The sequence below is a fragment of the Panicum virgatum genome, chromosome 3K (genome assembly GCF_016808335.1).
Source record: "Panicum virgatum strain AP13 chromosome 3K, P.virgatum_v5, whole genome shotgun sequence".
NCBI lineage: Eukaryota > Viridiplantae > Streptophyta > Magnoliopsida > Poales > Poaceae > Panicum > Panicum virgatum.
In genome coordinates this window covers 25669348-25681929 of record NC_053138.1, presented here as the reverse complement: position 1 = coordinate 25681929, position 12582 = coordinate 25669348, and the positions used below count along the sequence as shown (strand labels likewise).

The 12582-nt window shown below is 48.8% G+C and overlaps 1 protein-coding gene across 2 annotated transcripts; it reads left to right on the top strand.

Moving 5' to 3' along the window:
• The first annotated feature begins 257 nt into the window (after positions 1–257).
• Positions 258–2864, top strand: LOC120698649 (cytochrome c-like). 2 transcript variants are annotated; one of them, XM_039982354.1, is made up of 3 exons: positions 258–567; positions 1356–1499; positions 2484–2542. In XM_039982354.1, exons 1-3 carry the CDS (start codon positions 456–458, stop codon positions 2540–2542), a joined length of 315 nt encoding a protein of 104 aa, XP_039838288.1. In that variant the 5' UTR covers positions 258–455. The 2 variants fall into 2 exon arrangements, with proteins under 2 accessions (XP_039838288.1, XP_039838287.1); XM_039982353.1 differs by having other exon boundaries at positions 320–567; positions 1356–1489; positions 2484–2864.
• The last annotated feature ends 9718 nt before the right edge of the window (positions 2865–12582 follow it).

Below are 12582 nucleotides of genomic sequence, written 5' to 3'. Positions count from 1 at the left end.
CCGCACCCGTCACACGAGCCGCACAGAAAAGAGGAAAAGGCTTCGGCTCTCGCCCGGTCGTTCCCCATACGGGCCATACCCAAAGACGCGGCCCGCGAGGTGCCCTAGCGCGCAGCACCACCACCCCGCGTCGCGCCGCCCCCGCGCTTCCCGCCCATGCGCCGCCCACGCATTCCTTTTTCTCCAAGCCACGGAAACCCTCTCGAACCCTCCCCGTTCCCCATCCTGCCCTCCTCCACCTCCCCTAGCTCTCGCGCATCTCAGGGGCAGTCCCGTACTTCCGCGCCCTCCCCCGCTCGACGCCTCCAGCCCTCCAAGCCTGGTCTATAGAACAACCGGGTCCGCCGGGTCCCCTGCTATTTCGGCGCAAGTCCAAAGGGCAAACCAGAAGTTGCAGTTCGCCTCCTCCTCTTCTCCGTCGGCTCGGATCTCTCTGCGCGCGCGCGGCGGCGGCGATGGCGTCTTTCTCGGAGGCTCCCCCCGGCAACCCCAAGGCCGGCGAGAAGATCTTCAAGACCAAGTGCGCGCAGTGCCACACCGTCGAGAAGGGCGCCGGCCACAAGCAAGGTGAGCGTCGCCCCCGCGCCACTCAGCCGTCGAGGATCCGGATAGCCCGCTCCATCCCCCTGCGATTATGCGTGCGTTCGGGCCGTGGATCGGTGGATCAGATCTGAGCTCGGGCAGCCGTAGATGTAGATTCCTTCGATTGTGCTCCGTCCCTTGTGGGAGTGGCGCGCGCGGCGGTTAGATCTGATCGATTGGTGCGAGGTTGTTGATAGGAACTTGGGTTTGATCGTTAGCTCGTCTTGTTTTAGCATCGAATGCCTGCGGGCTATGCGGTATGCTAGTTTTTCTCTCCGCTTGATTTAGGGTTGGATTTGGGGCTGCCATGTAGAGCAGGCCATGCCTTTTCCGGACTCGCGTTGCCTTGAATGGTCAGGATTAGGTGGTAAGACTGTCTAGGTCGCTGCCCCGTTACATGTACATGTACACGCTATTAAGTTGATCTCCCATCTACTGCTTGATGGTGTCTGTTGTGATTGTGCTGTTGTATGTTGTACCATTCAATGTCCCCAGTTGCTGGCTCACCCCTTCTTTTGGCAGCTTATCTGTTAGGAATAGGAATTTGTACCCGTGCAACTTGCTAATAATAATGTGCATCTGGGATACAAACGGGAGAAGCTACTGGTGCTATTAGTTTTCATTAGCTTTTCCTGTTCTGAATATGGCTGTGCCTGTCACCGCATTGGCTGATGACCATTTATGCATGATTGACGGTGTTGTTTGTTCTTACTTTGGTTACAGATATCAAGTCCTAAGTGGTAATATGATTAACCATATTTTGCAAATTGCAGGTCCAAACTTGAATGGTCTCTTTGGGAGGCAGTCCGGAACCACTGCTGGCTACTCCTACTCCGCAGGAAACAAGAACAAGGCTGTGGTCTGGGAGGAGAACACTTTGTATGAGTACCTGCTTAACCCTAAGAAGGTATTGTTACGTCTCTACTTAGTTACTTGAGATGCTTCTGCTAGTCTCTTCAGTGTTTGTTTTTTGGCATGGAAGGTGAAGGAGATGGAAATGATGTTCTACTGTAGTATTTTTTGTGAAAATTTCCCCCCTCAATCCTGTGTCTGTTCTATTGCCATCGAGATTACTTTTGTCCTGCTGTACCGACACCAGGAAGTATAGTTACCTTGAAAAACATGTAGAGTACCTAGACAGTTACTTCAGGCGGATCATTGAACAGATGCTTGAATGGTAGTTCATTGTAACCAGACTAGCATGCTGATTGTTATTCAACTGATAATAAACTCAGATAACTGTACATTTGGAAAGTGGAGGTTAGGATTGCATTTTTACCAATTTAGTAATAACTACTAAATATGTTTGATTTGGTGTTTTTAGATTAAGCTTTCTTAACTGCCACCATATGGAATTCTTTGTAGTTAATAGTTTTCTAGTCCGTTATGTACAAGTAGGGGTGGTAAAGGGCCCAAGATTTTGAACTAGAAAATCTAAGAGCTGGGCCCTAAAAGGGCTGGGCTCTAATCTTATACAATTTTGAACTAAATAATTTAAGGGTCTTGTTGGGCTGTGAAGAGGCCACTAGGGCCATGGCCTGTTACCACCCCTATGTACAGGTATGCAGTTGCTTCAGGTCCTATCATTATATGCTAGTAACTTTGAAATTTCCAGTCCATTTTTAATTGTTTCTTCTTGGACTGTAGCACATTGCATTATGTGCCATTCTCATCTCTACTTGTATGCAATTCTGTTAAATGCCCAGATCTAAGCATGTAACAGTACCCTAAGAAAGAATTGTACTAGTGTAGCAAGCCATGGATGGGGTGCCCTATGAGCCTTAAGAGTGTCTCCCGCTTCATCCTAGTTGTATTTATTTGGCACACTTTGTTTAATTGTGGTTTCTGTTTCTCAAACCTCACCAATACTGATAATCTGAACTGCTCTCATTTATATGCAGTACATTCCTGGAACCAAGATGGTCTTCCCTGGGCTGAAGAAGCCGCAGGAGCGTGCTGATCTCATTGCGTATCTCAAGGAAGCTACCACATAGAAATACTCAAGGAAGCTACAGTTTAATAAAGAGGTTTAGACAATTCGGGTCACTCTGGTTGAACAGGGTGCAATCTACGAGACAATTATTGAGTATTTTGGTTCATATGTTTGTTTCGAATGTCTAGGTGTTTAGCTGAACAAAAACAGTCAAAACTTTGACGGCTCTTGTTCCAACTGCTGGAGAAATCCCAGCGCCCTATTTTTGACCACCGGGTGGTGGAACTGGAAATCTGAAATGCACCCATTTTGAAGGACCTGAGATGTGTAAAGTTGTTATCCTTCTGCCTGCGTTTGTGTTTCAAGTCATGCTAAATCATTACTGCCATGCTGTATGTTCCGTTCGTTTGCTTAGTACTGTATTACACAGGTGTTTGGTATCCTATTTTGTGTTCAGCAGACATGCGTCTTGTAAGTAGAAAGTGAGAGGCAAAAGAATTGATTGAATAAGGGAAATTCCTCTTTATGTACAAGACCAAGAGATAGGGGCGAAGGGGCCCCTTCGCGGATGGCCCTTAACTACCAATTACATCATTAATCACTAATTATCTAATTTATAATAAATTAATCACTAATCTAATTTTCTTCGCAACACTGTACATGTACACTAGTGATTTTTCAGCCAATCTTCGATCTTAGGCCCTGTTTGTTTTCGCTTTTCTGGATCTCGTTTTTCTGAGAATCATGATTCTGAGATAAGCCAGCTGTCTGGAGAATCGAGTGTCTGGATAAGCTGGGTGTTTGAGAATTCTGATTATTTTGACCCGATTCTCTGAGTTGAGTGGTAAAATGTCTGAAATACCCTTGAGGATGGGAACCAGATCCTCTGCAGTCGGGCTTCTTGACTTCACCCTGCAGTCACACGATATCAATCGTCGGCCCGTGATCCTACGATGCTCCCGTGCTAATGCTCGCGCGCGGCTCTCCTAGCCGCTGGCTCTTTCTCGCGGCTCTCGTGGGCGACGGCTCGCTCTCCTCGGCAACTCATCCCCTGCCTCCTCCCTCGTCCCCTGCGCCGCGGGCTTGCGTTCCGGCGAGGCGCCGCCGCGCCCGGGGCAGGTTCGTATAGAAGGTGCACGTGTACCGCGGGAGCGCTGGAGGGCTGGCCATGGCCTGGACGAGCACCACCGACACCGGCGCGCCGCCGCCCAACGGGCCCGCGGCCATCAGGAATAGCGACGCGTCGTCCCGCGCAGTAGCCGGAGGTCCCGTGTCGGGGCCGAGGCTGGCGCTGCCGCGGGCAAGGGCACGGCGACCGGAAGCGGTGTGCCGTAGGCGACGTCGTGGAGGGCCCACTAGTGGTCGACGGCGAGGTGGGCGGCTAGCGTCCGCGCCTCCGCGGCGAGCAGAGAAGGGAGCTGCAGCCGTGGTTGGCGCCGCGGAAGTAGGGGACATAGGCCCTGCAGTCGTACTGCTCGAAGTCGCACGGCACGCGGAGGTCGGCGAAGAAGAAGTCGAGGCCAGGACAGTGCGCGTAGGCGGAGGAGGCGGTGCCGCGGTCGCGGCAGGTCCGGCAATGGCGGCCCGGGAGCTTGACGCGGCAGCTGCAGCTCGCCAGGTGCCCCACCGCACACTGCACGCCAACAGGAGATGATGACCATGAACCACTAGGAATCGAAATTATGTGCGCAGATTGCAGAGATGAGGGAAGCTAAGCTTGCACACAGAAATCAAATCATGAACCCGACCTAGTAGATGGGAGGCGTCAACAAGCAGCGCACATGGAGCAGTAGAGCTTGGCCTTGTCCACCTGAACGGCCGTCGGCAGCTGCTTTTCCTGGGACTCTGATGGGACGAATGCTTTGCTCCTTGTGGTGCGGCTTCAACTACCAGTTCGTCGTCTTTCCCTTCGTGCTTCATCAATTGGGTGCCAAACAGCAGCGGGCCGTCCCTTGCGCTCTTGCCGCTGCGCTTGATCCTCTCCAGCAGGGAAGGCCTACGAGGGAGGAGGCTGGGCGGTGAGGATCGGGCGCTCCCACGGCGGCGCCTCGCCGGGACGCGAGCCCGCGGCGCAGGGGACGAGGGAGGAGGCGGGGGGATGAGTTGCCGTGGAGAGCGAGCCGTCGGCCACGAGAGCCGCGAGAAAGAGCCAGCGGCTAGGAGAGCCGCGCACGAGCGCTAGCATCGTAGGATCACGGATCGACGGCTGATATTGCGTGATTGTAGAGTGAAGTCAAGAAGCCCAACTGCAGAGGATCTGGTTCCTGAGGATGATGATATCTCATTCTTTTGTTGAATACGAGCAGAATTCAATAATTCTTATATTTTTTTAGTATCTTGACTATATATTTAGATCAAATAGATTAATATCACAAATAGATCAATATATGTAGTAGCACTAATTTCTAAACTACAAGTACATAAATGATAAATTCATTTTTCTTTTGATCCTTATCTCTTCTTCACGCGTGCCTGCCCCTCTCTTCTTCTGTTCCCTCCACGAGCTCCCACGCATTCTGCCAATCCACGAGCCTCCATCAGGGGCGCCCTCAAGCAGGGGCGAAGCCAGTCGAGAATGCCGCCGGGGTCTGCTTCATTGAACGCCGGGGTCTACTTCATTGTAGAACAGTACGAAACAGTGATTTAACACTGATTTTGCAAAAAATCGCCGGGGTCCGCGGACCCCGGCACTTCCATGCAGCTTCGCCCCTGGCCTCAAGCTCCGGCACCAGCCAGCTGCTTCCGGCCGGCCTCGAAGTCCCGCACTGCACCAGGGGCGGCGACACGGCAGCAGGGCGGCAGCAAGGGCGGGCAGGAGCGACAGGCCTGCAGCAGGCGGGAGATGGCGCAGGCGGCGGCGGGAAAGGGCTCGCCTACAGCCACCTCGGCAGAACCCTGCGGGCTAGGGCGGCGCTCAGCCAGCGAGCTGCAGGCGGCGCTGCTTCGGTTGGGGAGGGGGAGGACAGGGACGGCGGCACGAGCACACGAAGGAGCCGGCGGCGCACCAAGGGGCGGCGAGGAGGGCGGTCGGGGGAGAAGGGCAGAGGAGGAAAAATCGCGTCGCTTATGCGCTACGCGAGTTTTGGGTGCCGGTGGGGAGAATCGGGGCTCACGTTGTTTTCAGGCTTTGCTGGTAAGCGGTGGCTCCAAGAATCGAAGAATAATCAAAGCGTTTGGGTGGGCTTTTCGATTATTTTCATCCAGAATCCGCTTATAAGCGGAAACAAACAGGGCCTTAGTATAGGATTTAGTTTTTCACCATTAATATTGATCCATTTATTTTTTGTATAAAATTTAAAATTTATGTTGAAGCAAGAAGTTTAGAACATTTACAAGAGTAGCCAAATTTTACTCTTCATATTTCTATTTAGTTATCCATTTTGTTAAAATTTTCTCGCCATATTTCGGTAAACACCAACAAATTAGCCAAATCACTCTCTAAATCTATGGTCACTAAGGCTCATGGATTTTGCACTCAACACCCTTAAAGAACTTGGGGCTTAGTCCCTAGGCATGGCCAGGCGGTGGAGGTGAAATTCCAACAAGAGGAGGACTTGCTAGCGATGGGGAAGTGGTGGCAGAGCACGAGGGGATCACCTGCGATGAATTTGAGGCAAGAGTTGAGGTCAGAGGTCCTTGGAGGCGGGTTGTCAACGTCTTGCCCGCGGTGGCGATGGGTCTGCGACGAGGGGGAGGGCACGGGGGCGCGCAAGAGGAGAGCACGGGAGGTCGGGATGGCGAGTCGGTCTCGGTCGGCATCTTTGTCAAGGGAAGAGGAGGAATTGGTGAGGTAGATAGCAACTTGAGGAAGATAGCCAGGTTGTTGGATGCTGATTTCAGAGATATTTTTTAAAACAAATCCAACCAAGATAGCCAAATCTGTTGGAGTTGCTCTTACATCCTATTTATCTCTTTCCTCTATCTTGCAACTTGTTATTATATTTATATTGGGAACGTATTAGGTGCAAATCAATCTCTCCGTGTAAACTATAAATTTTTTAATCTGAATCATCGGATCAACATCCAAGAGGCATGGATGATTGGGTAATTTTACAATCTGAACCCACCCTTGAATTGGGTAATCATATTTTTGTAAATCCCCCTCCAATCCCTCTGCGCCCCTTCCTTTGGATGTTGATCCGATGACCTAGATTGAAGTTTCATAATTTGAACAGAGAAATTGGTTTGCACCTAATATATTTTCATTTGTATTTGCTTTTAAAGGCACCAGTAACGATACGAGCTCTCAAAATAGGATCATATCACAATTGCATCCATGAACAGATGGAAAGAACCCACGCGTGGGGTTACACCCCCACTCCTCTCTCTCTTCTCTCCTACAACCTATTATTATATTTATATTTGCTCTTAAAGTAGATTATTGAACTTACCTCACTCGAATGGTACGGGAAATGAGTGAAAAAGTGGGGAGCGAAGGCCGCAACGACTGCAAGGGCGACCACAAAGAGAACCCAACAATGACGGGTAGTCGGCAGAGAGAGTATGCCGAACATTAAACTAGATTGCTAGAATTATATAGTACTTATTCTCTTTGGAATACAAGGCACTCTAGATATTTCACGACAACTTAATCTTTCTACAGGTTAGACGTCAACAAGTTTATAAAAGCCTTAGATTCTCACTCATGGCCCATTTTAAATTTGCTAGTCAAACGTTAGCAAGTTTATAAAGCCTTAGATTTTCGCTTATGGTCCATTTGAAAGTTGCTCTTTGATTGCTCAACACATGGTGAACAAAGTTGTGCAGGACTCGTTGGAACGATATACTTTACAGCTCCTAAAAGAAAGTTGAGTACTCTATAAAACTCTCCTAAAAGAAAGTTGAGTACTCTATAAAATTCATAAGAGCAAGGCTTATGACGCAGCTAGCCAGCCGGCTGGGTGCGTGGCCAAACACTTGCTTCTGCGCCCGCTGCAGGCTGCAGGCCGGCGGCACGAACCATGCAGACGCACGAGCAGGGATTGTTCAGGCGGCGGTAAGCCAAATGCCGGCTCTCTTCTCTCTCTCCTCCTCTCTTTTCTCCACGTAGAATTTTAGCCAGCATACAACCACGCATAATACTTGCTCTAATAGAGTATAATGATCTTGCTCGGTCCCTTTTACCAACCGTATTTACTTTTCTATTAATCTTGATGTTTGGTTTGTCGTAGTGTTGTGGATAGTTAAATGCCACATGTATATATGCACATAAATTGTGTTAAAGGCTATCCAGTTCATTAAGAGCAAGTATTATGAGGGGATAGGGAGCCGGCGAAATCCAACGCGGGAGAGAGAAAAAGTAGAAGAGAGAGTGGAGCGGGCGGCTCATGAAAAGCTCACCGGAGCGGGCAAATACGCTCTGCGACAGCTCCTATTCCGTGCCCTCTCAGCTACGTATTAAATACCCATGGGGTCCGCACTCGTTGCAGCTGGCAAGCGGCGTAACCATTAACCTTGATCCTATAAAAACGTCATGCAATTAGTTGGAACTTGGAAGAGGGTGGGCTCACTATTCTTTGATGGCTTAAAAGAATTGGTCCTCATTACCATATAAATAAAGTTTGGCAAATTGTTACCTCCTGTAGAAGCCCGCACTACAGTATCTTGGTTGATGGTTGACACCACAGAAATTTTAAAGTCTAACAGACTCAATTTGGAATACAAGAAATTTATACACGCTAATTCATAACATAATTTTTTTTTGATAAGTCTTAAAGATAAGGTTGGGCCATAGCTTGGAGTTCGAGATATTCGTGACAATGATTTTCCTAACAACTTCAACATACCAAAGATCATACTTTCGGGATCACGCGCGTGCCCGCCAGGGTTTCATTTACCGACCGAACCGGCCAAACCGCCGGGGTCCGGTACCGGAATACTGGTCCGGTTTGGCCGGAAACCGGTCGGTACCGGTGGAATTCAAATTTGAATTCAAAATTCACAGTTCAACTGGTTCGTACCGGTATACCAGCCGGTTTAGCCGGTATACCGGTGATTTGAAGAGACATTCCAACGGCTAAAGAATACCGGTATACCAGCCGGTTAGACCGGTATACCGGCCGGTTTGGCCGGTATACCGGTGATTTAAAGAAATTTTCCGACGGTTACAAAATAGATCCCCGGTGTGAAATAAAAGAAAATTTCGGCATGAGCTATGCAAATATTAATATAAATGAACACACCAAAGCAACAATTTATAATTATGCATACAAATACAATAGTAATAAGCGTGCATACAAATACGGAGTCATACACTTATACACATGAAATAAAAGTTCAACATAGGAATGGGAAGACCCCCATTTGTGACGCGGTTTGGTATTCGACGGTGGACATCAAAGCGATACCTCGCACTCTAAGCAGGTCAGCCTTATAGTGTTGCCAAGTTTGGCCCGTCCACGCCGATGTTGTCTGCCATTCCTGAACTAATATAGTGTAAAAATGAGGGTCTTCCCATTCGTACACCCATCTCGTCGGTGGCTGCATGCTGATGTCAGGAATGGGGTAGTGAAAAGAGTGTCTGGAATCGCTGTAGGAGGAAGAAGAGTACTGTGGAGTGTCGTTGTCCGTCGGTCCACCTGTTCTCCTCTGCGATTGCGGTGCTCCATGGTCGGTGTCCTGAGTAGCATGTGTGAACTGAGTCTCCCCTGCAATCAACCATATATCATAATTAGTAATCAATACTCATAATCAGAAATATGTGTGCATTTATATATGCAATATATACCTGTAAAATGAACACCACGAGCACCACCACTACCACTAGCAGCACCACCAGCACCAGTACCAGTACCACCACCACCACCAGCATCAGCACCGTCACTATCATTATCATCATCATCGGCCGAGCTGCTATCCTTGGACTCTTGATACGGAGGACTACGCTCACCTTCGCCATCATCAGTCTCGGTGTCGTTGCTCACTGCTTTTGCTGTTCCTTTGCCTTTTGGATGCTTCGGGTGACCCTTCGTAGGCCCCTTCTGCAACTTCCTCTTCCCTAGGTGAGTGTCACCCATATTTTTATGTGCCCAATCGCTGATGGAATCATCCCCCGTAGCCTCACGTAGATCTGACACGTTTATTTGATCTCTGACAATATGGGACGGGAGAGGGATGTCGCCGTCATCATCATCCACGTCCACAACTGGAGCCCGGTTAGATCTACCATATTCCATCCATTCCCGCACCGGATTATTCTTATCATATAAAGAAAGATGGGCCAGCTGGTCAATGAAATCACCTTCTTCACGCATCGGTGGGCCGGAGACCTCCTCAAGTCGGAGACGAAGGTTGTAGTTGACATAGACAAGCTTGTTAAGTTTCTTGTGCGACAACCGATTGCGAACCTTTGTATGTAGTAAGGCAAAAGTACTCCAATTCCGTTCGCATCCACTGGACGAACAACAGTGTGAAACAAGCCTCATGGCAAGGTACTGCAGCTTTGGAGTGCTTGATCCGAACATCATCCACCAGGACGCTGCATGTGCAACCGAATATGTAAGCAATATATTTGAATAGATAAAACAACAATGCTGTACAGAGTAACTCTTACATGGGGATGTCTTTGGGTCCATCGCCATCCGCATTGTCATTTCACTGCCATACTCGCCAACCTTCTGCCGAAACACGTCAAACTCCTGCAATGCCTGCACGGCGCTCTGGATATCCGTCATGCGCTGAAATGTATCCTTGAGTCCACGAAACATTTGTAGAGTTGGATCCATCGTATATGCATACCTCGGATTTAGGACAGCAGCTGGAAAATTTAAATCACTTCAAATACGCATCAGGTCAATAGAGTTTAAAAATAGATGACTCGTGTGTGCTTACCTGGACCCACATACGTGCCTATGAACACGTCACCTAACCTCTCGTCCACCACCTGAATATACTCCTTCAGTGTGGAAACATTTGTTCCAAAGAAAGACCGCAGCTCCTGTTTCATAGTCTGGTAGGCCATCACGACTTCGCAAATGTTCGGCTTCTTGTCCTGATCAGCGAAGCGGAGGAACTTGTATATATTGGTTGAACCGTGTCGATGATATATTTCAATGCATCCCACCACTCCATACTTGCAAAACTTGCATGAGTAAATCTACCATCTTCGGTATTCGCCCATTTACTGTGTTGAAACTCAATAGATGCCATCCACTGCATGAAACGATCACGTTTCCGATAGATGCTCTCTAGGAACATGTAGTTGGTTCCAAATCGAGTGGCATTCCACTTGACCAACTCACCACCGATTGCATCTCTCATCATTGTATTCAACTGACCATGATTGTGTAACCAATTTGAAATTCGCTTGCACTGCTTGATCATAACACCATGTTCAGGCCTTCGAGCTATATCCTTCAACATCAAATTGACGGTGTGTGCTAGACAAGGTGTCCAAGCTATGTGTTCAAACACCTCAATTAGTAGTTCCTTGCATGCTTTCTTGTAGTTCGAGCCGTTGTCGGTGACTACGTGCACGACATTCTCCGGTCCAATCTCTTCCACCACCTTTCGAATCTCCTGCAAACAAAGACATATTGTTTAGTAACATATCAAAACATAGTCAATGTGAATGGAACATATTTAAGGACTACCTTGAACAAATATGCAGCATCTTGAGTTCTTCCACTCGCATCAATAGATTTATGGAACCACGTGACCCCATTGCAATATATCAAAAAGTTGATGACACTCATTCTCGTCGGGCCAGTCCATGAATCACACATCAACGTGACGCCAAATAAAGGCCAGTCTTTCTGAAACTTTACGTACCTCGTCTTCAAGTCTTGCTCGTTCTGATCAAGGTACTTGCCATCAATATCCCCTCCAGTGGGTGATGCGATACCTTCACCTGCAACCATATGAAAATCATGAGATATAAGAATGTAAGCTCATAGGTATCATTCCAATGAAATGAGACTTAGCCCACTTCTGTGTCTCCCTGACCGCGCTGACAAAGTATGGACTGTCAGCTTGTCTTCCAGGTACTCCTGCAATATGGAAAAACTTTGACCAAGCTTTACCAATAGCTTCCTTTGCATTCTTACCCTTCTGCGTCTAGGAGCCTGTGTCAATCCTTGGTTGCATCATTCCTCTTCTCCCACCAGCTGCCAAGTTATAATCCTCCACCACAGGACTCTCCCTCTGCGAAGTGATCCTTCGAAACATCATCTGCATAACATTCCCCCTCATCGAACCACTACCCCCTCCACGCTTATATGAACCTCCTCTCTGTTCCACCCCCTGTCGGAACTCTGCTTCCGCTCTCGATAGATCCATGGCACGCTGCGCCTGAGCCTCCTCATCTTCTTCATCAGCGGGATAGTTTCCCTCCGCTGCAGCCTTCTCCCGTCTCAACCTCTCTCGGGCTCGGTCAGCAGTTGCCTTCTTTGCCCTATCCAACTCACGCTGAAAGAAGTCCCGCACATCAGGTGGCACATTCCTACAATGGACCATCTCTGCCCCGCGCCCAGCCAAATGTTGTTTCAATCTAGTCGCACCACCTCCTCCTTTCTGCGTACGACAATAGTTGCATCGCCATCCGGGATAAAGATTTTCACCGTGTTCCCATACAACATCTCTCCCTGCCATTGTCTATCTGCATATATGGACAACAAAAACATATCATCTAATATTCTAACTCCTAATTCATAGTGTCAAAAATCATCTAATACACCTAAATCAAATCTACCTAAAACCTGCTACATAGTGCAAAAAACCATCTAATACAAATAAATCTTACCTACATTCTAAATACACCTAAGTCATACACCTAAATCCTAAAATAAATCATCTAATACTCTAAATCATAGGGAAAAAAAACTTACCTGGCCGCGGCTTACCGCCGCTCGTGGGCGGTTTACCGCCTCTCCGGGCCGGTAAACCGACCTCCCCAAGCGGCTAACCGGTAGGGACCGGTAGATCTGCTACCGGTCCGGCTTACCGGTGTATCTGACCGGCTAGCCGAGCTCTGCGGGCGGTTGGCCGGGGTCGGGCGGCGAACGGGGCGTGCTGGCGGCGGACAGGAACGACTGAGGGGGGAGCGGACTGAGGGGGGCACGAGTGAGGCT